We start from the raw sequence: 26,150 nt of genomic DNA on the forward strand, positions 1-26,150 counted from the left end.
GGAAAAATTCATAACTTTACGCAATCCAACTTCGCAGACTCCTGTTTTCGTTAATTTCATATTGAATGCGGGGACAAGCGGGCGCGCGCCCGATACTTTAACGCAGGTAAAAACTCCGATATGAAACGTAAACTTCGACAGCGAAGTTTACGTTTCATATTGAATACCCCTCATAGGAGGTTAAGCAGAAAATAAGACTGAATGAGATTGGTGTGGTCAACTTCTGTATCATACAGCACCCTCTGCACTAAGTAATCAAGAAGGAGACGAGCAAGGAATTACGTTTATTCACAACATGAAATTAATCTAACAAACTAATTTACATTTTAGTAATGGAAATTTAAAATGACATACCTTCAGTGCAGAGCCTGCAGGAGGAGGGAGACCTCTGGCTCTGGACTGAAGGTATGCAATTTTAAGTTTCCATTAATACAATTTACCGTATATACTCGAGTATAAGCAGAGTTTTTCAGCACAAAAAATGTGCTGAAAAAGTACCCCCTCGGCTTATACTCGAGTCAAGTGTAGCGCTGACCGGACGGAGTTCGGTCAGCGCTACACACTGCCAAACACACAGCCGCCGGAGCCGGCAGCTGCGTGTTTGGTGTAATCAGCAGCCGCTGAGAGTCTGTCAGACTCTCAGCGGCTGCTGCTGCTCCCACTGCGGGAGCCATCTTCCGGCTCCCGCAGTGGGTGATGGGAGACACGTCGTCATGACGATGTCTCTCCCATGCAAAGCGGCCGGAGGAGCGGACAGCGGCGGGACCAGGAGCGGGAGTTTAAGGTAAGTGTTTATTTTTTTTAAATTCTTTTCACGTCTCTCTCTACTGGGGGGGGGGGGGGGACTACAGCGTGCACTACCAGGGGGCGATGACTACAGGGGGCACTACCAGGGGGCATTATCAGGGGGCACTACCAGGGGACGATTACTACAGGGGGCACTACCAAGGGGCATTATCAGGGGGCGATTAAAACAGAGGGCACTAAAAGGGGGGATTACCACTGGGGGAACTGCAAGGGGGGATTACTACAGGGGGCACTACCAGGGGGGGATTACTACAGGGGGGGATTACTACAGGGGGCACTAAAAGGGGGGATTACCACTGGGGGAACTACCAGGGGAGGATTACTACAGGGGGCACTAAAAGGGGGGATTACCACTGGGGGAACTACCAGGGGAGGATTACTACAGGGGGCACTACCAGTGGGGGATTACTACAGGGGGCACTAAAAGGGGGGATTACTACTGGGGGTACTACCAGGGGGGGATTACTACTGGAGGCACTGAAAGGGGGGATTACCACTGGGGGCACTACCAGGAGGGATTACTACTGGGGGTACAACCAGGGGGAATTACTACTGGGGGCACTACCAGCTGCTGCCATTTCTCACACTAGGCTTATACTCGAGTCAGTAAGTTTTCCCAGTTTTTTTGGGTAAAAGTAGGTACCTCGGCTTATATTCGGGTCGACTTATACTCGAGTATATACGGTATTTAAATTAGCTCACTACATTAGTTTGGGCACTCCCAGGGAATGAGGGCACATTGTAAAGCATTGTATGGAATGTAAAGGCATTTTATGGCAAGTGGATACATATTGGAGCATGTGGGTAGTTGTCCTCCCATTGGTGTCTCTCTCTTTATTGGGACATAGTCATGAATCCTGAGCACTGGAAGGTTTGTTCTTCTTGACATTGTTTTGCAATTGCAATGCTTGAGAAACAAGCTTCAGTGAGGCTTGAGAAATAAATAGACTCTGAAAAAAAAATAGAGTGACTAAAAGGGATATGATGAGAGATGGCTGATCCAGGAGGGGGGGGTTGAAGTTTTTATGACAAGGTGCATAGATATTACTGATCGCTCACAAGTTCCAGGTCTGAATATGGTATAGGAGATATGCTGGTCAAATCCTTTGCTTGTAGCATTGGCAGAGAGGGATTACAAATGGGGCAGGAGGAGCTGCAGTGACCTCATGTACCACAGTCAAACACTTAAGCTATCACCAGCACAAAGTGTAGCGGTCGTCTCAGACCGAGGTTGGGGTGGACATCGGAAGCCCACCATCAAATGATGGCAGGGCCATTGCTTCCTCACCATTCGATGACGGCTACCATCAGAAAGCTGCCATTGAATGGTGAAAACACTACCATTGAAAGAAAAATATTGATGATTGTGAAACATCGGAAGCCGATGTCCACCCCTGGTCAACACACTCCCCCAGGGCCATAACGGTGCAGAGGTACAGTATAGCCCCAGAGACAGCTAATCCTGGCTGCCCGAAGACAGTGCCTCTGGATCCCTGCCAAGGTAGAACCCCGATCACGACTATTCCGACACAGTATTCTATAGCAGCAGCGTCACAGACATGATGTCACAACATTGCGGGTCGCAATACTGTCTGTATTCCTGCCCGTCAGGAAGTCTGGTCCTTACTGTGAAGAGCCAGGGGATCTAGTTGCTACTGCCAGCGGAGACAGGAGAGAGAACCAGCGACTGCAGACAGAGGGCGAGACTGGAGGGAGCAGACTACAAAATATACACGGGGGGGGGAGATTGACACAATAATGCATATACAGACTAGGAGGGTGGGGGGACATAATAATGCATGTATAGACTAGGAGGGTTGGGGGCACAACGATGCATATACAGACTAGGAGGGGAGGGGGTACAATGTAGTCTATACAAGCTAGGAAGTGATGGGTATAGAGACTAGGGGGCGGAGTACAATGATGTCCATACAGACTTGGGGGGCACAATGGTGGCTATACAGAGGAGGGAGCAGTACAATAATGAAGAGAGGAGTGGAACAATAGAGAACATACAGATGAGGGGATATAGAGCAGAGGGGGGCTTAGTGCAACAAATACAGATATGGGGGGAATAACTCAGTACATACAAACATAGAAGGGCACATACAGAAATATGAAAGGACATTAGGCAAGACAAGGGGGGGAAATTTTAAGATGGAAATAATACTTTAAATATAATATCTATTATGATTGCAGTAGCAATATTAGTATAAAGGAAATCTAAATATATTACCTTGAAATAACTTATGAGAAGGTAAATTGGGGCTGCAGGCAGAATAGATAATTGACAATTATAACTTCACCACATTTAGCTGCTCTATAAAATATTTTGAAGTTAATATATTTGGATGGATCGCCCTTATACTAACATTACTACTGCAATTATAATATATATTAATATATATTACATATGCTCCAATTTTATTTTTTGTGAACCCCTTCATAGGACAGTCTATTCCGTTGTTCTTGTCCAGTGTTAGAATACAGCAAACAGCCTCAGGATGAGAAGAAGCTTCTTAATAATACAGCCGATACAAGACTGCATAGCAACGAATCCATTGAGAGGTAGGTAAATTTAATTTAAGAAATAAAAATGTAAAAAGAAAAACTTCTAAAGAAAAAATTGTGTAAATCAGATTTTGGAAAGGGTATGTGTGTGTCAGATATGGGATTAGGGCATGATGGGGAATGAGGGGTAATTTAGTGGGACAGTTATAGAGTCAGGGAGTGGTGGCGTGCAGTATATCAATGATTTATGGTTCTCAGCCTCAACCAAGAGGTCATGTTTTCAGGATTTCAGTCAGTGGAAGCAGGTGGGATAAATACTGACCCACCAAAATCAATTAACTCACCTGTACATGACCTGTTGCTGGTAATTAAGGACTGCAGTTGAGAGCCCCTGGTTTAGGGAGTTATTGTGAGTGAGATTTATTTTATTGGAGGAGGTGTGGGGTTTAGTTTGGTAATGAGAGGTATTTCAGTGTTTGAGGAATGGTACAGATGCGCCCAGGTTCATTGTGGCTGTACGCGCCACAAACATGCGCTATGCGCCACAATAGGCTATGGCATTTCCCCGATCCGATGGAGACACGAATGCGCTTCACCGATCGTGGGAGTCCGTCTTGTGCCACGCATGGCGCGGTTCACTGCGCTACAGGCAAGGATGTATTTGGGCATATCTGTACAATATCTGTGAGCAGTAGAGGGAAAGGAGTTCTGTGTACAGCATACAATAGATGGATGAGTGTGAGGTACATCAGTGAGTGGGTGGTGTATTTAGTAAGGGGTGAGGTAGTGTTGTACAGGAAGCCACAATATACCTAAACCTGCACTGACATTGTCTGTCTCTCTGGTGTTCTTTTTGGTTCAGGGAGCTAAAATATCTACTTACATCTCTGCACACTGCTGACCCTCAGGGGCCAGTGGCAGTGCCAGTGTCCAATATCCGCACTCCGGTGATGCAGCTTCTGCACACTGAGCTGCCCGTCACAGAATCACATTGGTCAGACATTGACAGGCAGCCATTCTATCAGAAGGGAGGCCGTGGTGCAGCTTGGGGTGGTCTTGCAAGACTTTCAGGTAGAAGCTGGGAGAGAGAGACAGGGAGGAGGGGCATTTCTTTGTGCGCTGTGAGCTGCCCAAGCAAGAGCCAAGTCACAGAGTAGGCAACTGCCAGAAACTTAGCTGACGCAGCACACATCTGATATATTGCCTCCTCCACTACATGATTGGAAATTCAGATGAGGGGAGTTGAGCACATGAATTTATATATAGATGAGGGGGTGGGGCCTATGTTTTGGATATACAGATGAGGGGGGAGAGCAGATGAATGGATATACAGATGAGGGGGAATGGACACACATGGATTTACATGCAAATGAGGAAGGGAGAGCAACCATAGTTGTTTTTTAATTCAATGGTCAGTAAAGTGTCAGGTGGTGCTTGCTTTATATTAGTGAAAAGGGGAAGGGAGATTGAGGTAGTTGAAGGCAGGTACTAGCTACGCCCTCCATGGTGCTAGCCACACCCCATGGCACAGGTCACACACCCACAGAAATGGGAATGCCCCCACATCACTAGGTCACATTCCCTGCTGTGGCACACAATGGGCCCTTCATGAATTTCAGATCCAGGCCTATGTGGTCCTTAATCTGGCACTTTGTTGTGTAGTTTAGTACAGAGAGATTAAGTCGGTGAAGTTTATCATTATAATGGTGGAAGTACATATTACATAATTACAGACTTCTCTCCAGTTAAATGTTTGACTATGGAATGTGGTCTGGAGCTTAAATTCCCTGCAGGACGAGCTGTGATGTGTGTATTTTAATACAGGGAACAATGTATACTTGTATGTTGTCTTAATTTTAATTATATTGTAAGAGTACAAACTAAGATATAGGAGTCAGAAATAGAAATGAAAGGAGTTTATATTAATTAGTATAATGTCACCCAAAAGAAATGTCTAGATCTGCCCCTGGATAGATGGGAGGGGGGGTAAAGACAAAAGAGAAAGATGGCGGAGGACAGGGATAGAGAGCCTGATTCTGAGTTGGGAATAAGGCAAGAAAGAGCAAGTACAGAAAATGTGCACCTTGGTAAAACCAAGTTGCACCACAGGTGGGGCAGATTTAAAATGTGCAGAAAGATTTATATATTAGAGGCGTGTTCCAACTGGAATCTAAATAAGGATGTCAAGCATTTGTAAGCTACATGCAACAGCAGCCAGCATTTACTATGCATGCAAAAAACAAATATGTATTTGCCCCCCTTGCATTGCTACATGGTATGTCCAGGTACAGAGCTACTTTCTCTTTCTTGCTTTATTCCCAAATCAGAAAATCAGAATCAGCCTCAGAGATACGAGAGACGGGAGAGAGAACTGTCACGAAATAGAGGGGAGAGGGAGACAGTGATGAAAGAGACTGCCAGGGGTTGTGGGAAAGATGAGAGAGACAGAAGAGAGGGATATGAGGAAATATGGACAGAGATAAGAGAGATGGAAGTGACAGAAGAGTGATAGAGGGGAGTGTTGGGAGGCAGAGATGAGAATGTGCGGAAAAACAACTTTCAGTGCTTGAAGCTGGTGCCTCCTCCACCTACAAACCTCCCTATGTCCAACAGGGGGTGAGGACAGATCAGAGAGAGGAAGATGGCGGACAGAGGTGAGAAATGGGTGGGGTGACAAAGAGAGAGCTGGATGGGGGGCAGAGGAAAGAAGACAGGGGACATGGAGAGATACAGGGGCACATGAGGCTGAAGAGATAGAGGTGGGCATGAGGCTGGAAAGACATGGGTGCATGATACACGGGGCATAAGGTTGAAGAGACACAGGAGGGAGGTATGAGGCTGCACACACACAGTGGGTGGTCATGAGGTTGGAGAAACACAGTGGCATGAGGCTGGAGAGACACAGGGGTCATTTAGGCTGTAGAGAACATTCAGGGATGGGGCTGGAGAGAGACACAGGTGGTGAGGCTATATGGCAGCCACACTACAGATGTGTACACATACATTTAGCCCCCTTGCGCGTTAAACAGCCTTTCTAGTCATGCTATGTTGTGGCTCGGAAGCGCAGAGCGTCTTTTTGTGCATCTTTTTACCTTCAAATGTGTCTTATTTGCACAAGGGTGTGAATAGAACACACAAGTATCTGCTGATTAAAATATGTGGCATGCCTATATTCTGTGTGTGACTGCAGTTATATCTGCATGTGAAATGCTATGTTACAGTGTCACAGCCGCTTACACTGTAATGTAACATTTTGCATGCACATACACCCACAGTTGCACGCAGAACATAGGCATGCCGCATATCATTTTAATCATCAAAAGCTGCTTGCGCGTTCTAGCCACACAGTTGTGTGCACGAAAAGACGATCGGCGCTACAAAGTCACACAGCATTATGTGTAGTATGACTTGTAGCGCAGGGAGGATAGATGTATGTGGACACATCTTAGTTAGCAACCGAGTGAATGTCCGGTCAAAAAATAATAATTTTTGAGATAATTGTTTCAGTGATTTGATCACTCCGTCCCTGCAAACACTGCCAAGGGTTTTCATTTTGTGCTTCTCTAAGATTTCCTGATTGGATAATGATCTAAACTTTTGGAGGCACAGCAGATCTGAAGATGCGATGTGCGACCTGCGGGGACGCGCATTGCATCGTGAGTGGGGACTCACGCTTTCGGCATATTTTACACGATCTGTCATTCCAATGCGTTGGAATCGGCCAGTTCGGGTAAAATATTGCCATGTGTGTAGGCACCTTAAACCCACAACAAAGTCTTTATGGGGTGTTCCACAGAATTTATACACAACAAAATCAATCCTCAACTTCCACTGCTGGCCACCCTCCTGAGCGCTCTGTCAAATTATAATGTTCTGTATTTGGGAGGAAAGGGGGAAGGGAAGACCTGGTATAAAAACTCAAAGTATCAACAAGGATGGTAGGTATATTCCACAATAATAGGAGACACAATTTAGCCCTATGAATATACAGTAAAGTGTGGCGGTGCACCCAAAGAGTAAAACAAGTATGCAATATAGAAAACAAGAAAAAAGTACTCGCTTGGTTGAGGAACTCGCCTACCTTAGTGAGCAGATCATCTGTATAAAAATTTTACTTTTAATAATAAGTAAAAAATGCAATTTCAAGGAGAGTACTTAAAAAAACGCAAACAGACACACAAATATAGTACTGAAAAGTACTTGTTATGAAAAAAAAAACCCTGAACAAGCACACGGTCACACTTGCTGAAAAAGTGCAACAACAGGCTTGTACACAATTGAAGAATTCATAGAATCACAGTATGTGAGATGTTGATTTTTACAATATGATTAGAAATTAATTAACACCTAATATGAGTTATTCGGGTAGCAGTGCAACATCTGGATTTTAACATGATAAAATTAGATCACAATATGGGAGTATTGATTATTGTTGTATTTCAGGAAAATAATCACCACCAAACAGAATTATTAGGGTAGTAATCCAGCATGTTTAAATACAGTAGTGATTATACTGGATAATCCCAATGTAGTGGTCCAGTCCCAAATTACATTATGTTTAAAAGGCAGGAAATTGGTTGGCACCAATTAATGATCAGTATAAGAATACAAGTAGTAAATATTTTTGTAATATCATCCAAATGTTGATGATAATTCATATGTCCTAAGGTGACAATAAAAGCAAAGATAATTATGCTACTCAATCGTGTATGATTCACATTTATATAACCAGCCCCTAATAGTCAGCAGGAATATTTACATTTATTTTATTTATTTATTACCATTTATTTATATAGCGCACACATACTCCGCAGCACTTACAGAGACTATTTGGCCATTCACATCAGTCCCTGCCCCAGTGGAGCTTACAATCTATATTCCCTACCACATGTACACACACACATATACACACTAGGGTTAATTTTTGCTCGGAGCCAATTAACCTACTAGTATATTTTTGGAGTGTGGGAGGAAACCAGAGCACCTGGAGGAAACCCACACAAGCACAGGAAGATATACAAATTCCACACAGTTAGGAATATCTTCAAACCTGTTACTATAAATCTTTGCTTTTTAGTTTAGACGAAGGAAGTGGGGATTTACAGAAATATTTAGCTAAAAGAGAAACCTTTTGGATACATACACTGGATACGTTCACACCATTTTTTTTTTACATATTTCTACAATATTGTTATACAAATTTTATCTTGTCTAGCATTTGAATATGGTTTCAAAAGTTACTTAATAAAGTGTAAAATGTATTATTGTATGTATATGACTTATAGCATGTTGGATGCGGTAATGTTTAAAGTATGAAAAATTATACCAAAAATGTCTCCTTCCATGCACTCAGGGAGTTTTGGAGTTTGGAGCAGATTATAATTATTTTTATTTCTTATTTATCCTCTTTTTTACAGATCTTGTGCTTGAATAAGGTCCTTTATATGATCTGCATTAAATGGAGCTATATTCTGATTATATTCATAGAATTATGTGGAAATATGGTATGATAGAAGTCGAGTTAGACCACAATAAAATGGTGGCATTCACATGATAAGGATAAGCAATGCAAAAAAACATGTTATAAGTTAATGTTTAAGTTTACTATATGTATTATAGGTCACTTATAGCAATGCACATCCAATGTCTGTGTGTATGTGTTGTTTTTATTAAGAGTAAATACTACATGTTGCTGCTTTATTAAGCCTGGCTAGTATAAAATGAAGTCCTCCTGAGGTTAAGACACACCCCTTGACAAAGTCCTTGGTTGTGAAGAAACATGAGGGCGTGGCCTATCAGATGGTGAACATGATTATGTTATAGGTCCACCCCAGGAAGTTACAAACAATCTATATGCTGCTGATACCAGGAAAATTTGTCTGCCTGCTGTAATCTGGAAACAACAGTGTGGATATCCTGAGGCTATGATGCTGTTACTGCTTCTTTCATATGTAAGTGAGCATTGATATAAGTAAATGTTATTTTGATTTTAAAACTCACTTGTGCACTCACCAATTGTTCTTTTTTACATGTGCATTATATGCCTGTGCTTCTGGCTGTGAGGAAGGTGCTGCACTAACATCACTTGAATCTAGATTGTGGACTGCTATCAATCTAGAGACTATCTGTGCATAACCAATAACTTTGTGGTTATATATATATATATATATATATATATATATATATATATATATATATATATATATATATATATATATGGTGAGTGCTGGGTTTTCTGTTTTTATTTATTTAAGCAATGTGGTCACAGGCCACTTGCACCCCAGTCCTGGGAATGGCGAGTGCAGGTCTGCACCCCAAATCTAGGAGTGGCGAGTGCAGTGGATTTCTGATTTTGTTTATGCGGTTAATTTTTATTAACCTTTTGTGATCATAGCTTTCCCATGCACCCTATGTGCAAACTCGTTTATATTAACCTGTGTCAGCTGTCTTTTTGGTAGTGTGATAGAAGCTATGTCAGGTGACTGCCTTACCTTTAAAAGCCATTAGCTGGCAGGTGGGCTTTAAACCAGGTAACATTTTTTCAGTGTAAACTATGTGATAGCAGCTAACAGGTTTCCATCAGTGTGACGGATAGTGTAGGACCTGCAGAAAGTGGGGTCCCGTGATGTGGGCTGCGGGCTTAAATGCATTGATCAATCCATGAACTAAATCCCCATTATTTATTTACTTATTTATACATCATTGTGAGTGTTTAAACATGGTGAGTGCTGGGTTTTCTGTTTTTATTTATTTAAGCAATGTGGTCACAGGCCACTTGCACCCCAGTCCTGGGAATGGCGAGTGCAGGTCTGCACCCCAAAACTAGGAGTGGCGAGTGCAGTGGATTTCTGATTATATATATATATATATATATATATATATATACACACACACACACATATACACACACACACCAAACTATATCCTCTGGCAGTCATCAGGGGTGTGCTCTGGTGCCCGCCTAAGGTGTCCAGCGCCCCAACCATAATCAGCGCAAAAAGGCGGCACTCAGACACTGAAATACGGGAACCATGTGAATAATCTTTACTGTGATCGTCAACATTTCGGGGACGTGCTCCCTTCTTTGTTACTGTCCTGTCACAGTAAAGATTCACTTGGTTCATGTATTTCAGTGTCTCTGAGTACCGCCTTTTTGCGTTGTGTATGGATAATATAAATATATATATCTATATACACAAACATATACATACACTTACACACATACATAAAATTAAAGGACTATAAAAAAAATTCTCACATGTAAAAGAAAAAATTATGCGTGTATTTTTTTATTTAGTTATTTTTATGTTGCACTTTTGCAGTACCCAACAGTTTTGGTTTCTGAGAGCCTTGTTTTAATCTGTAAGAATGTCTTAATTTCTAGATTCTGTGCAAATAGAAGATACATTTGAGAGACATTTTGTGCACTTGGCGGGATTATAAAAGATCATTCTGCTGTTAGGTGATTAAACATGACAGGTATCAGTCTATTAATATGAAATGTAAAGACAAGTAGGCAAATCAGATGGTAAGAAGGCAATAAAAAAAAATCATAGTAATACTTCTAAAAACAAGGCAGTTAATCGTTCATATACGAACCAAGAACTACTGATCTATGACAATATATGAAGGTTACAAAATGGAATGTTTCTGTTTGTGAGTCCGTTATGTAAAGCGTTATTCAGTGGATAAACCTTACCAGCTCACGATAAACTCCTTCTGATTTTCCGTCACTTCTGATTATCTTCTCTTTCTGGAAAACTTCCCTATTACGACTCCCTCCAGAACCTGCATTGAGATTGCTTCCAGCATTACCACCTCCTCCAAATGTCTTGGTCTGGAGATGAGAGAGGCTGTGTTAAGGTAACCAACTTCTTCGTAAACTCATCCTAAACATGAGGCTATTTATATGGGAGATAATATATCCCAGGAAACTGCACTTACTACTATTGAGCTGTACCTACTGATAAATAAAATGGTAACTTCCATAAAACGGAACAGTAATCTACTCATTGGCAGTTTCATTCTTGTCAACGTTTCAAGTCATAAAAAGAAGTTATATAATGGTAATGTTTATGAGCTACTCTGAACAGAATCATAACAATAAACACAAATGGAAAACTATATAGCCGGAAATAAAATAACACGAGCGTTAAACTGAGTAACATCCAGCGGAGATTTACACCTAGTCCAAGTTTCAGCCATTTCCTGAGGAATATAAAACTCAGCAATATGAAAAGATGCCAGAGAAAGCAATTGTTTTATCAATGAGCCTCCAGCATACTAATTAGCAACCTGATGCATGTATTCATAGGGCTTCTTTATAGAAAACAAAATGGGGTTTTGGCTCATATATTTCCTGAGACAGCCAAACAACATATATAAACTGACCCATGTTTATCTCTAAATATAACTTAGAACATGGATTACAGTTGTCAGATCATCAGTGAAGTGGATGGTGTTCAATAGGACAAATCTATTATTATAAAATTGGACGCTGATCTAAATTAGGTCACCATGCACGTTTGTGTGTTAGCCTGAATGCGGCTGAGGCATGTGTATGTCAATCCTAACAAGCATGTGCGTGCCCAGGCTCCCACTGCGTGCGCACGTGCAAATTAGGTGTGACGTCCATGTGCGCACTCAGCAACGGAACAGAAGTGGAATGGGGGTAAGTGTAATGGGGATGGGAGGGGTTGGGTAAGAGAGAGGGCAGGGACAGGGGGAGCTGCTGAGGAGGTGGGGCAGCAATAAACATGAACACAGATTGCTGCAGACCTTTGTGATTAAACCTTGCTTTACATTGTGAGATACTTAACTGATAACATTTCCTAACTGCAGTATGTTCAACTTGATTTTGTTTTTTTTTACTTTCAGAGTTTTCATCACTATCCAAAACATGAGTAATATTTACAAAGCACTAAATATTTTAGAAATAATAGAAAATGAGGTGTGTTGCAAGGCAAGCTTGAATAAAAAAATATTTAATTGTGTAAATGTTTCAAATTGTTACTGCGTTTATGATTTTCTTATTTCCTAAACGTTGTTAAAAAGACAAGCAGACATTTATGTGGAAATAATGGACTTTGAAAGCTGACAGAGGAATTCACTCTTCTAATGCTGGGTACACACTGACAGCTACATTGGATCAATTAATCTGCCAATGTATCTGCTGCCTGTCGGCCAGTGTGAACGGCGCCTTTCACCGACATATCGCATTGGCTGTGGCTGCACAGCCAATCTGCAGATATATCTGTCAGGTGTGTACCCACCTTTAGGCCTGGAAAGAGTCTTGTGTTCGTGAAGCAGCTAAATCCTGTTCCTTGAGCCAACTGAGGGCCTGATTCAGACAAGCTCGCAAGCGGGTCGATGGTCGGCCAGTGCACAAGCGCGGTGTGCGCAATGTGCACGCACGAGCCCCGAAGCGAGTGAGAACTTCACTCGCTCCGGGGCTTACTACAAAACGGGGTGGCTGTCGATGTTGATCAACAGCTCCCCCCGTCTTGTAGGCGGGGAGGGGGGGGTGGCTGGACAAACGGAGGCGTTCCCGAAGGAACGCCTGCCATTTGTGGGCGGCCCTACTGACATCATTCGTGATGTCAGTAGTGAACTTCCTGCTCTATTAGAGCAGAAAGTTTGCTCGGGATTGCGGGAACAGAGACCCTACTACAAGGGTCTCGTCGCAAGCCCAATGGTCGCGATAATCGCGACCATCGCCAGGTCGCTCGAAAAAGCTTAGGGTGGTCACCCAAAGCTATGCGAGCGGCCTGGAGGCGGATTTTTTTTTTTTTTTAAATCCGCCCTGATTCAGAGCGAGCACCTCTGAATCAGGCCCTGAGTCTTTGGTGCAACTTTTCAGTAATAATACCAACCACTGCAGCTACTGTAGCATAAAAACTTAAATATTAAACGTACTGTAAGCCAGAGGTTCTCAAACACGGTCCTCAAGGCTCCCCAAAAGTTCAGGTTTTAGAGAAATTCATGGTCGAGCACAGGTGGTTAAATCAAATTGACTGAGGTACTGATTAAGTCATCTGTGGTCAAGCATGGATATCCTTAAAACCTGGACTGTTAGGGTGCCTTGAGGACCGAGTTTGGGAACCTCTGCAAGCTCTTCTGTTATTCTACGCTTTGTCATGCTACAACTTCAAGTCAAAAGTTAGGCATTTGTTCTGCATTTCATTTTTAGTTTGTACATTTGTTTACCTCAACAATGGAGCTAATGCTTTCATATAACAATTGTCATTTTCAGGAATTAAGAAAGCAAAAACTGCTCCTCTGGTTACACTTTTATATAGCTTGTAATAAACTGATTTTTTATTACACAGCGTAAATGGTGTAAAGAATGGACACCATGGCCAACTGCATGCGATGCAATCCAGTACACTGTTCTAAAAAATGTGCTGCAGGTATAATCTGGTCCTTCTGGTGTCCCTGAGTGGGTGTCCTGACTATCGTGCAGGCTGCTTATCGACAGGTCTAGCAGCTGCTGTGGGGCCACCCAGTTCTGCATACGTTTCCTAACCCCACCACGGGAAGCTGAGGGTTGACATTGTGCGAGGACATGGGGCTCGATTCAGACCCCGGTGCTAAAAAGCGCTTGCTCGGTTTCAGCGTATGCAAATTCGGCACACAGCAAGGCAGGCAATCGCACAGCAAGGCATAAGCACGCCCACTATGTCTTGGCGTGCGATCGCTTTGTGTATGTAGACCCCACCAGCCTGTCTTAAGACGCCCACTTGCGCACGTCATCTCCAGGAAATGTATGCAACCATTGGTACATCGAGTACCATCGGGAGTGAACGCAGCGCTTGAGGTTGACTATACCCTACCGCAAGCACTGCGAGCACTTCAGTGTAAATAAACAACCAGGTGACGTGTACTATGACGCTGCCTCTTAATTATGCACGCCTCTGAAACGGCGTTAAGACGCTCAGGCACACCTGCTTTCGCAACTCCACTCCCACGTTTCTAGTGGCCAGCCCCTGTTACCACCCACAAACGGCTTCCCCTGTCACTCAATCTGGTGGGCTGTCTATGTCAGGCGACCGATTGCTTCTTGATCTTTTGCACTGGTTCGTGCATGTGCAATGCGATGCATACGCATGCGCAGAATGCTAAAATCGGCCAGCTATGAGCAAATGCTTCTTAGTGTCCGAGTCTGAATCGGGCCCATGGTCTTACCACCAGCCTGTGACGTGAAGGAAAGAAAGGAACAAAAAAATACCAAAGAATGGTCTCTTCTGTTTTGGAACAGATGAGGGAAGAAAAGCACTTAACCTATGACAGCCATTATAGAGGAAGAGTAGAACCTTTGTACAAAGACAACTGTTGGCACTGGATGACTGCAGGATCAGGCTTTTCATGGCTGGTTTTCCTACATGAAGCACGTCCATAAGGAAGAGAGCAGCTGGACAGCCCCTCCCCATATCCAGCAATGGAGAGCAGTTACCGTCAGTGAGACAGTCCCCAACAAAGATCTTCCTGCATATGGGGAGCACTCCTGAAGGTGCTGCTGCCTGACCCCCCTTACCACGCCAGGAAAAAACCAGCAAAGGACCCAGAATTAGCAGGGAGCTTATCTACCTTCAGGCGATCTTGTCAGGAGTGTGCTAGATGTTGCTGTCTGACAACTGATAACGCGAAAGTCCAGAGCGTTTACCAGCAGCTGTAGCGGTCTTGGTCTCCCCAGAAAAGATATCAGGTGGAACGTGGAAGCAGGCAGCTGGCCAAAAGGAGTCGCTAAGTAGCACTCCCCACAACAGCTATCAAAGAAGGACACCTCAGCTACCAAAATATAAAAAATACACCCTGTACTACAGAAAAAAAACTCAATGAGGCTTTAGCTGCAAAATCATGAGAACAGCTGTCTCCCCCCGACACTCACGAAAAACTGAATGGCTCAGGTCTTCATCAAGGTAGAGGGGGAGTAGGCCAAGTTAATGTGCCAAATTTGAAAGTGCCCAGGTGCCTTTCTCCACCCACTATACCACAAGGTTTCCAGGATACCCAACTGGAAGAAATACATACATCTATGCACTCATGTGCCAGAAAAACTGAGACACTTTCAATCGAATAACAGCATCAACACGACGTGGAATGTACTCCACAAGCTCTCTGGAGTACTGTATAGATAATGTACCACACAATTCCCTAATATTCGCTGGTGAAGAAACCTTGCTGGCACAATGAAATGCATCGTACATGTTTTCTGTCGGTTTCAAATCCGACGAACAAGGGGGCCAACGCATGTTGCCAAACTTAAGAGGAATGCTCCTGCTGCCATGATCTGGTGGCTATGAACCTGTGTGGTTGCACATCGTCATCAGAGTCAACACATGACAGGAATGCGTGCAAATGATCGGCAATGATGGTTACGTAGCATCCGCTGTTCAGTTATGTCTGCAGATCTATCAGGGGTCCTAATGTATGCCAGCTGAAAACACTCCTCCCAATAACAGACTTACAACCACCATGGACTGTCCCCTTGTGGGCATGTGGGATCCATTGCCTCATGGAGTTTTCTCCACACACAGTTGTCAGTCTGCCCGAAACAGTTGGAACCTTGACTCATTGAACCAGGAAACATGTTTCCAGTCATCCGGCATCCAATGGCTGTGTTCATGAGCACAGGCGATGCACAGAGCCTTGTACCATGGGGTCAGCAAAGGGACCTAAGTGGGTCATTGGCTCCTGTATACCCCACAGATGAAAGGGAATGTTGCACTGTTTAAATGCTGATCTTATTTATGGCCCCAGAATTACATTTTGCTCTTATCTGTGGCAATGTCGCATGCCAGTCAAATGTTACAATGCGTTCCAGACAATGCTGTCCACAAACCTCCACAATGTTTCGTTGGCCACAGTAGGTCCACAAGCTGGATGTCTACCCTGATGTTGTTTAGTTGTCGTATTGTTTTGAAATTGTTGCACATAAAATTCCAAATTTTGTGTATATGGAGTGACCCATCTCTACGGCACCTATTATCAAGCCTCGTTCAAAGTCGCTTAAAATGTGATACACTGCAGTTTTCACTGCAAATTATACAACAAACTAACAACTGTAATATAATTGTCTTCTAGGACAGATAATCTGCAGACACACCCAAACACACATATTTATTAAGGTGGCATGCCTGTATCAATCCTTTGGAGAATAATCGGTCTCAATGTACAGATGATGCCACAATAAATATATGCTCTGGGACATCCCTGAGTGAGGAGTACTCTTGAGCCTGCTTTACTACAGGCTATAAGTGTGGCAGAAATATGATTATTTGCAAGAAACCTATATTTAGCTTCTAATGGGGTTGGGTATGGGAGACCGGCAGTCGGGATGCTGGCTGTCAAAAGACAGACAGCGGCATCCCGAAACTCAGGATCCAGATAGGAGTTAGGTAAGTATGTTAACCCTCTCCCCCTTCACCCACTAACCCTCCTTTCCTGCATCCTAACCCTCCCTACCCCACACCCTAATCCCCCCTTAGTGCCTAATCCTAATCCCCCGATGGTACCCAACCCTAACCTCCCCCCTCCCACGCCTAACCCTAACTTCACCATGGTGCCTTACCCTAATTCACCCCCCTGTAGCTAACAGCTAACCAGGCCCCACTATACTTCCGATCGGGATGCCGGCTCTTGGGATTCCAACGTCTGCATCTCCACTGATGTCGAGATTCCGGCTGCAGTTCAGGATTCTGGCACCAGGATTTTGGCAGCCGGCATCCCGATGGTAGGTTTATTAACTACATCCCCTTGTAATGTGATGTATGAGGCTCCATAATCCAGAAGTTAGGTTTCAGATTTGTGGTATTATTTAGAAGTGTTTTTTAATGTGTTTACTCCATTAATAAATTGTGTATGTAGCGGATAAAAATGCACTGGGTATAAATTTTATATATTAGACACACACTCAGCTGTAAACTCTTCTGTGTACTTTCTACTTTATTTCACTTTTAAAGATGCTTTCTCTTTTACTTTATTTGTCATATATATGCAGCCAAGAGCTGTATATACATTTTGTGGTGCCAAATAAACATCACCATTAACAAACTTTACATTCTATTTTAATGCAGAACTTTCGGCAGGATAATTTCAATTGCCAAATGGTTGCAGGGCTATTTTGGAAGGCTTCAGGTTACTGTACCTTCTGATGAGAGATTTATCTTCCTGTACTGAACCTACATACAGATCAAACAGGGTTACTGGTTGTTTAGAGTTTAGGGAAAAATTTAAAGAGCAACGTTTAAAAGCTACCTCACAAGCGAAAAGTTGGCTTTTGTTCTCTTATGTAACCAATATTTCTGATTGTATTACTTGTGCAAAATAAAAGCCATAGTTAGGCATTACAGATGTGTCCTCATACACCTAGCCTCAATATGCCATGCAGCGGGAGACGGCTGACGCGAGTGGGCCGCCGGGTTCTGTGTGACTCTGCTTGCGCCAAGTGTGTTTTTCACCGAAAATGGCAAACCAATGCAACTAATGGTGAATACACACAGTCAGATATTGTAGGACGATATAACAGATATCGTTTATATTGTCCATTTTTTTGGCCCCTTTCAACCCCCAAAGGAAGGACGATGCGCAGGCACGGATGGTCGATAACAACCATGTCCCGCGCATGCAGTCCAACCTGGTCGATATCAACCAGGTTACTATAGGGACCTGCGATCGTCGATCGCGGGCCGTTTAGTTGTTTAGGGGTTGGTGCTGTGCTGGATGTTCGATAACGATCATCCAGCACATGCAGGACGATCAGACAACGATATCTTTATCGTTGTCTGATCTGAACGTGTGTATGCACCATTAGACGCACAAGGAGACTGCACTAATTAATTTGATATGCAACACTTATATATCTGTGTGCGATTGAGCCTGTAAATGAAGCACAATGGAACTTGGCGTGGAGAACATCCGCAGCTGCTACATCGTAGCACTTCATATACAGATTCAGACTCAGTCGGACACAGATATACAAGTGTCGCATATACAATTAATCAGTGCAGTCTCCTGGTGTGACTTAGTCCCACTGCGACTAAAATGCATTTCCACCCTAAAAAGACGTAAAAGAGATGCTCAACACAAGCAGAGTTGCAGGGACCTGACACTCTGACAGGGGCTGTTTGGTGTGACTGCGGCAATAGTGTATGAGGACAAATCTGTGTCCCACGTCAGGAACTGATTACTAGAGGGTTATGGATTTTCTTTTTATATAAATGTAGGAACACCAGAGTGAGAAACAGCCAATAACAACATTACCAATTTTCAGAGTAAAAGGTATATACAAGATAAACTTTCAATCCATTAGCCTAGATTGTAAACAAGTATCTCAAACCTCTTTGCTTTTTGCTACTTCAGCAATGGCAGCAGTCCTTTGCTTTTCAAACTCATCATTTTCCCCCACAGCTTTTGTAGCGCTAGAAGTTTGCAGTGTTTTTCGGCTATCAAGTTCTTTGCTGTCAACCAAAGTAACAGATGCGCGTTGCTGACAAATAAAATAAAGATACATAAATATCAGTGGTCAGGGTTAATTAAGCTCTGATTATTATTTTGTTTTTTTAAAACTGAAATGTTATATGTTTACATACATTTGTAATAGGCTTCAAAAAGTAATCTGTTAATTTTCTGCCATGAAATTGTACTTCATATAATCATTGCAATTAAAACATAATTATACAACAAGAGCCATTATACAAAGTTATTTTATTTTTTTAAATAGTGTCGAGGTTAACGCAGGTTTCTTCAACTGTTGTAATGCAGTAAATGGATATTTAAAAGGTAAAGGAGATTTATGTCTTACCTGTTATGTTTTTTTCTTCGACTACATAAGGGGCCCAGGGATGACTATGGGTATAGCCTGGAGAGGAGGGTCTGGGCACCAAACGGTTCATGAAATTTACCCACAAGCCCAGGATCATCTTCTCTATACCCTGCCCCCAGCCACTGGCAGAGCAGTTTAGTTTGCAAGACCACGACAGGAACGAGGCAGAGGAGAAGGAAGGCCAGCATACATACAGAACCATACATGCCATGGAAAGTACAGCCGGATTGGTCACCAAGAAAACACCCCCGGCAGACAAGTACGTCAGGGTGTGCGCCCTGCGCCCCCTGTATGGAGTCGAAGAAAATTACTTAACGGGTAATACATAAGTCTCCTTTTCTTCATCCTCCACTAGGGGGCACAGGGATGACTCTGGGACGCCCTAGAGCTGTCCCCTATGGGCGGGGATGCTGCTGAGCTGGGGTGGGCACAGAACTCCCGAAGGCTGCGTCCGAGGACACAAGCATCAAAAGCGTAAAATCTGATGAAGGTATGAGCAGATGACCATGTGGCAGCCTTACAGAGTAGTTCTGCAGAAGCCCCACAGCGTGCTGCCCAAGAAGTTTACACTGACCGGGTGGAATAGGGCGTCACCACGGCAGGGGTAGGAAGATTTGCCAAGGAGTAAGCCTAGCGAAAGGTAATACGAAGCCAGCGGACCAAAGTCAGCTTAGCAGCCGGTCAGCCTCTCTTATAAGCATCATACAAGACAAACAGAGTCCGGACTTGCGAATCTCTCTGATCCTCTTGACATAAAGCCGGAGAGCCCTCACCACATCCAAAGAAGAGGGAGATGGATCCATAGTCTGGAATGTAGGAACTACTATTTCCTGATTGATATGGAAGCGGGAGTTATGTCTGAATGGAACACGAGAAAAGGGTAGCAACACGAAAGGGCGCTCAAATCAGATACCCTCCGACCAGATGCAATGGCTAGTAGAAACACACGCTTACACAGGAGCCAACGCAATTGCAACTGTCCAAAGGGAGCCGACTGGAGAGCTCGAAGAACTGAAAAAAGATCCCAAGGAGCCAGAGGAAAAACAAAGGGTGGCTGAACATGGAGAACCCTCTGGAAAAAAGTTCATACGTCAGGGAGCAGAGCTATCTGCCTTTGAAAAAGGACAGACAAAGCTGAAACCTGGACCTTCAAAGAGGAGAGCTGAAGGCCCAAATCCAGACCAGTCTGCAGAAAAGAAAAGATACGGGAAAGGCGAAAAGACCTGGGTTATAAACACCAGGTCGAACAACAAGAAATATAGGTACGCCAAACCCTATGATAAATACATCCCGATGAAGGCTTCCTACCCTGCAGCATGGTCCGCACAAACCTCCTGGAGTCCTTTATCTCATAAAATAGACATCTCAAGAGCCACCCCATCAAAGCAAGATGGGCTAGATCCGGATGGAAGCAAGGACCCAACAGAAGATACGGCTGCAGTGGAAGACGCAGAGGGAGGCTCAGTAGATCGGCATACCACACCCTCCAGGGCCAATCCAGAGCCACCAGGATCAGAGTGCCTCTTTCCAGCATGAACTTGAAAAGGACCAGAGGATTCATTGAGATCGGAGGGAAGATATATATTAGAGGGAAGGTCCAAGGAACCACTAGTGCATCTACCAGGAGAGCTTCCGGATCCCTGGTGCGGGAGCAATAGCTCGGAAGCTGATGATTGTAGCAGGACGCCATTATGTCGATGTCTGGTAGGCCACAGCGATAGACTATTAGCTGGAAGACTTCCGGATGTAAGGCCTACTCGCCTGCATGGACATCTTGACGACTTAGGAAGTCAGCTTCCCAATTCTAAACGCCCGGGATGAAGACAGCAGACCATGCTGGAATATATCCGTTCGCCCAGCTAAGAATTCTGCCAACTTCTTCCAAGGTTCCTTGTTAGCGAGTGCATCCCTGGTGAATTATGTAGACCACCGTGGTTGCGTTGTCTGACTGGATCTTCACCGGATGTCCCCGAAGGAGGTGCTGTGCCTGACACAGAGCCCTGTACATGGCATGAAGCTTCAGGATGTTGATGGAAAGCTGGCTCTCTTGATGCGTCCAACGACCCTGAAAGGTTAGCTGACTAGTTACAATCCCTCCAACCCCCGGAGGCTGGCATCGGTGGTAAGACCCAGTCCTGGATCAAAAAAGGGGTGACCCCTGTCCAAATGAGAATGCTGAAGCCACCACAGTTGGGAGAGATATACCTCCTGGGGAAGGATTAGAGTCTGAGCTTTGAAGTTCAGGTGTGACTTGATCCAATGCTTCAGAATGAGTCCCTAGAGAGGCCGTGAGTGAAACTGCCCTTATACCACCATGCGAAAATGGAAACTAATTTCCCCAGAATTTACATGCATGAGTGAATGTACACTCGCCGCTGACTGAGAAAGTTGTGAATCCTGGTTTGCAATGACAAGATCTTGTTCAGAGGGAGAAAGACTGAGTTCTGGAATTCAACAAGGCTTCCAGGTGGAGCATCTCCTGGGATGGAGATAGCATTGGCTTCTTCCAAATGATTATCCACCCGTGTGACTGAAGAAGCAGTATTGTCAGATGGATGTGATCCTTGAGCACAGCTGGAGACTGTGCTAAGAGAAGCAAGTCGTCTAGGTATGGTAAAATTCGGACACCCATGCATCGCAGATGTGCTGCCATGACCTTCGTGAACACACGAGGGTCAGCGCTTGAAATTGGTAGTGGTTGCATTGTATAGCAAACCTGAGTAAATGTTGGTAATTGCCTTGTATAGGGATATGCAAATAAGCACCCTGTATATCCAATGACACCATAAGTCCCCCGGTTCCAAGGCTGAGATGATGGACCGAAGTGACTCCATGCGGAATTTGGGAATCTAGAGATACTTGTCTAGGTGATTCAAATTGAGAATGGGTCGAAAGGAGCCGTCCGACTTCTGAACCAGAATACGCTCTCTAGGACGGGGGAACAGGAATAACGACCCCTGAGGCCATGAGAGAGTGAATAGACACCTCAAGAGCTTCTGGCTAAGCAGGAAGACCAATGGAAAAAACCCTGGAAGATGGACCCTGTTGAAAAGTGAGGGCGTATCTTTAGAGACAATGCCCCTGACCCAAGCATCCGCAGTGGTCTGCATCCACACTGCCGAAAAGCAAAGAAGCCAGGCTCCCACTCTGAGGTCCCCTGAGAGGAGGCCCGCCTATCATGCAGCAGGCTTGTCTGCTGGCTTGGCAGCTGGACATCTGGTGGACCAGGCCTGCTTACGCCTCTAGGCTTGGAGCTTTTGGAAGCAGAACCCTGTGGTCTGGGAAATGGCTGATCTCTGGCCTTACCCTGCGGAATAAAAGGAATGAGATGCTAAAGTCCTGGTTCTCGTAGTGGTGACAGACGGCAAGAAAGCAGATTTGGAGGCTGCCAACGTAATCATGATCTTGTCCAAGAGTCTGCCTATCGGTCCATAGCTTTAGCTACCCAAGCAGATGCCAGGGCTGGACGAGCCAGAACTCCTGCATTCACATAAATAGTTTTCAAAAAATTTTCCATCTTCCTATCTGTAGGATTTTTGAGAGATGCCGTATTTGGGATATGTAGGAGGGATGACCTAATAAGTCGAGTAATGTGGGGCCTCCACCAGGGGATGAGACTCCTACTTACTGTAGCCCTATCCGCAGCGGGGAGAAAAAAGTAGCAATACGCATGGAAACTTGAAAGCGTCTACTAGGGTGTGTCCATGCTTCCGCCAGGAGATCTTATATCTGTGCAGAAGACGGAAATTCCGCCACAGACTTTTTCTGCCTTTTAAAGACAGGTGCCCTAGATATAGAAGGCTGCTCCGATTCCACCACTAGCAGAATAGATTTAACTGCTCTAATAAGAGCCTTTACATCTGCAGGGAACATAGTTTCCTCCGAGACAGAAGACATCTCCAAGTCTGAAGCAATGGAGGTGCTAGCCTTCGAGGAAACCTCTGTATCTGAACCCCTGCCAGATTGGTACTCTCACGTGGAGCAGGCCTACGCCTAGGAGCCCTATCTTTATCAAGCATTTGCTGAAAGGACGTGGATACCTGAGCTAGTCCCTGGACAGATCGGGCAAAAGTTTGCATCCAGAGTGGCTCCGCCATGGGAAGCTGTGGCACAGGTGGCATTGACACTGACATGCAGTCTACAATTGTGACATTACCTGTGTCAGACGAGACGCCCAAGCTGGTTCTTAACTAGAAGCCATAGGTGAAATCACCTGCTGCAGGGCCCCAAAGCAATTGACACACAGGCCATCATGCTCTGGATCCTGAGGAGAAGGACCGTAAGACACGGTTTATACGTGCATATTGCTGTAGCGCCCGCCTCCTTAGTAGTTTTATTTCTGGACATGCTATAACTTGCATAAATCCCTACACACCAAATAGTCAATAAGGTGTAAGCAAACAAGGGTATTTAGTAGTGCTAGTATATATTAAATATATTAATATGTATAATTCAGCTGTACTCACCCCTGCAAGGGATGTTCCCTCAGTGATCAGCCACAGCGGCACAGATATAAGGAAAAGTACACTTACATACATCATACCCTTGATGCAGAAAGTGGACAACAGCTCAACAAACCAGCCCAATATAGCAGAAAGAAGCGATGACTCTAGCGTAGCTGCTGGGAGCAGGCTATGAGGAGACTGGAGCCCTATGCTTCTCTCTCCAACACTGAGGCAGGCCATTGGTTAAAATGGCCACTCAGCGTTCTGGTGGGGAAGGAGAGAAGAGCGGATCAGCCTGGGGCATTAATGCCATGGAGGGAAAGCGTGCCCCAGAGTTGAGGGGGTGGCTAACAGAGAAGCGCCCGCTCCCCTGGCTAGTTAACCCCAGGGATGTGTCTGTTGCTGTCAAGCAGCCCCTGTTCCATAAAGCCTCCCTTGTAGTCTAGTGGAAAGCGCGGGACCCCGGGTGCCCCCACTATTGGAGGTCTTCAGCTCCGGCAGTGAGAGCCGCTGAACCGCAGCTCCCTGCATGCCGGGAGCAGTCTTACCTGCTTCCCCTTGAAAATGCCGGCTCAGTGGGGGAGTCCTATAGGACGCCTTACACTGCCCACTCTATGTTGAAAAACTATTACAAAATAAAAGTAAATACAAGAACTAAAATACGGGGGGACCACTAATCTATCCCCCCCCCCTGAAAAAGACGCCATGTGGGAGGGACTGGTGGCTGAGAGATATTCTGGTTTGCACCTCAAACAATCCTTTTATGCAGCCCTCAACCTAAATAGAAATTAATTATTGGGCAAATCTAACAGTTAAATTAAGAATTCCAGTATGTCAAAATAAATGTCATTCATTTCTAGATTTAGAAGTTTACCAAATCTAAGAGATATAATAAAAATTACAATACATTACATTCAATATTAGTTGGGAGGCAGAAGTTCAGTTTCTATCAGGTTAGCTACAGGAGAATGAAGCTAGAAAGGCGGTCACTGTGAGAAAAGGAAAGCTGAACTTCAGCACTAGTATACTATCCCCACCAGCAGGAACCTGGAGATCAGTAAGCCCAGTGTGATCACAAGAGTGGGGTGACAGACAACCAATGCCTACCACGTTAATAGAGGGCAAACGAGTCAAGCAGTCAGGATCAGAAAGACACGGAACATCTTTTGGACACATCCGAAGTACACGCAATGATATTCTGTGATAAGAGCTCATAAGACAGTCATGGAAACTGGACTTGAGCTGTTAATGCTAAAGGTGATATCAGGCTTGTTGGGGGTTGAGGGCACCTGGCTACAGTTAAATGGTGTTGCACAGTCCTGTTATTTCCTGTTATTGTGTTACCTAATCCCCATGTGTGTTGTGTAATACAGATAACATTGTATCCTAGTTGTGCTGAGGTACCCTGCAAGACATACAAGGTGGGAACAGCCACACTGGAGAAAAAAAGCACCCATAAATTGGGTATCCTACCAAGTGGGCAGCATGGTTGGTATAGTGGTTAGCATTACTGCCTCAAGCCCTGAGGTCATGAGTTCACTTTGTTACCAAGATCCTGTATGTAAGAAGTTTGTATGTTCTCCTAGTGTTTGCGTGGATTTCAGCTGGGTGCTCCAATTTCCTCCCGCAATTCAAAAACATAATGGTAGTGTAACTGTTTTTTTTTTACAAAAGTGTGTGTGTGTGTGTGTGTGTGTGTGTGTGTGTGTGTGTGTGTGTGTGTGTGTGTGTGTGTGTGTGTGTGTGTGTGTGTGTGTGTGTGTGTGTGTGTTAAGGAATATAGGGCCTGATTCAGACCCGTTCGCTATTTGCGGTCGTTCGTTTAAAAACAAGGGGTGGCTATTCAAATGATCCGTTCGCAAATTGCAGTCTGTTCACACCTCTAAGTCTGAACGAGCGAGCAAAACATACGCTCGTTTATTTGTTAAAAACGCCCCGTGGCCGCTCGCACCATACGTCATGTCCGCTATTTATTAGATTAATCGAGTACATCGACCAGCGTATGAACTGCTCGCTATTCTTGTGGTTGGTTTTTGCTACCACAATCTTGCGAGCAGTTCTGGCTATAAAATAACCCAGTGACGTGGTCAATGACGCTGCTGTATTAATTATGCACACCCATAAAACGCCCGTTTTGACCTTTAAGCACGCCTGCGTTCGGATCTCCACTCCCCATTTTCAAGCACCTTCCCCTGTTACCACCCACATACGCCTCATTCTGTCACTCAAAATAGCAGGCATTCGCTATATTGCGAGCACATGAATTTCGGCCGCACTGACTGGTTCGCGCATGCGTATAACGATCCGTACGCATGCGCAGATGTGCGAACATCGCTCGGAACGAGCGTACAGCCGCTAGCGAGTGGCTCTGAATGAGGGCCATAGTGCCTGATTCAGAGATGTACGCTACGCCAATATTTGCATATTTGCCAATATTTTGGCTGATGTTTTTATTACAGCACATGTGTCTAAGTCGAGTGGATAGAAAAACGCGGCTGTGACGCAACCGTTTCATAGACATGTCTGATCCAGCAACTGCGCCTTTATACGCAGTTTCACTGGTG

General features: G+C 44.4%; 1 protein-coding gene across 1 annotated transcript in view; it reads right to left on the reverse strand.

Moving 5' to 3' along the window:
- TDRD3 (tudor domain containing 3) overlaps positions 1-26,150 on the reverse strand; it is a 243,208-nt gene that overhangs the window by 52,215 nt on the left and 164,843 nt on the right. Inside the window, exons 7-8 of the mRNA XM_088481163.1 lie at positions 18,656-18,805; positions 11,018-11,155 (exon numbers count right to left, since the gene is read on the reverse strand). Of these exons, the coding sequence (XP_088337289.1) occupies positions 11,018-11,155; positions 18,656-18,805 (288 nt within the window). The remainder of the gene's footprint in view (positions 1-11,017; positions 11,156-18,655; positions 18,806-26,150) is intronic.

Source organism: Taudactylus pleione, unplaced genomic scaffold (genome assembly GCF_031769625.1).
Source record: "Taudactylus pleione unplaced genomic scaffold, aTauple2 ptg000005l, whole genome shotgun sequence".
Lineage (NCBI taxonomy): Eukaryota > Metazoa > Chordata > Amphibia > Anura > Myobatrachidae > Taudactylus > Taudactylus pleione.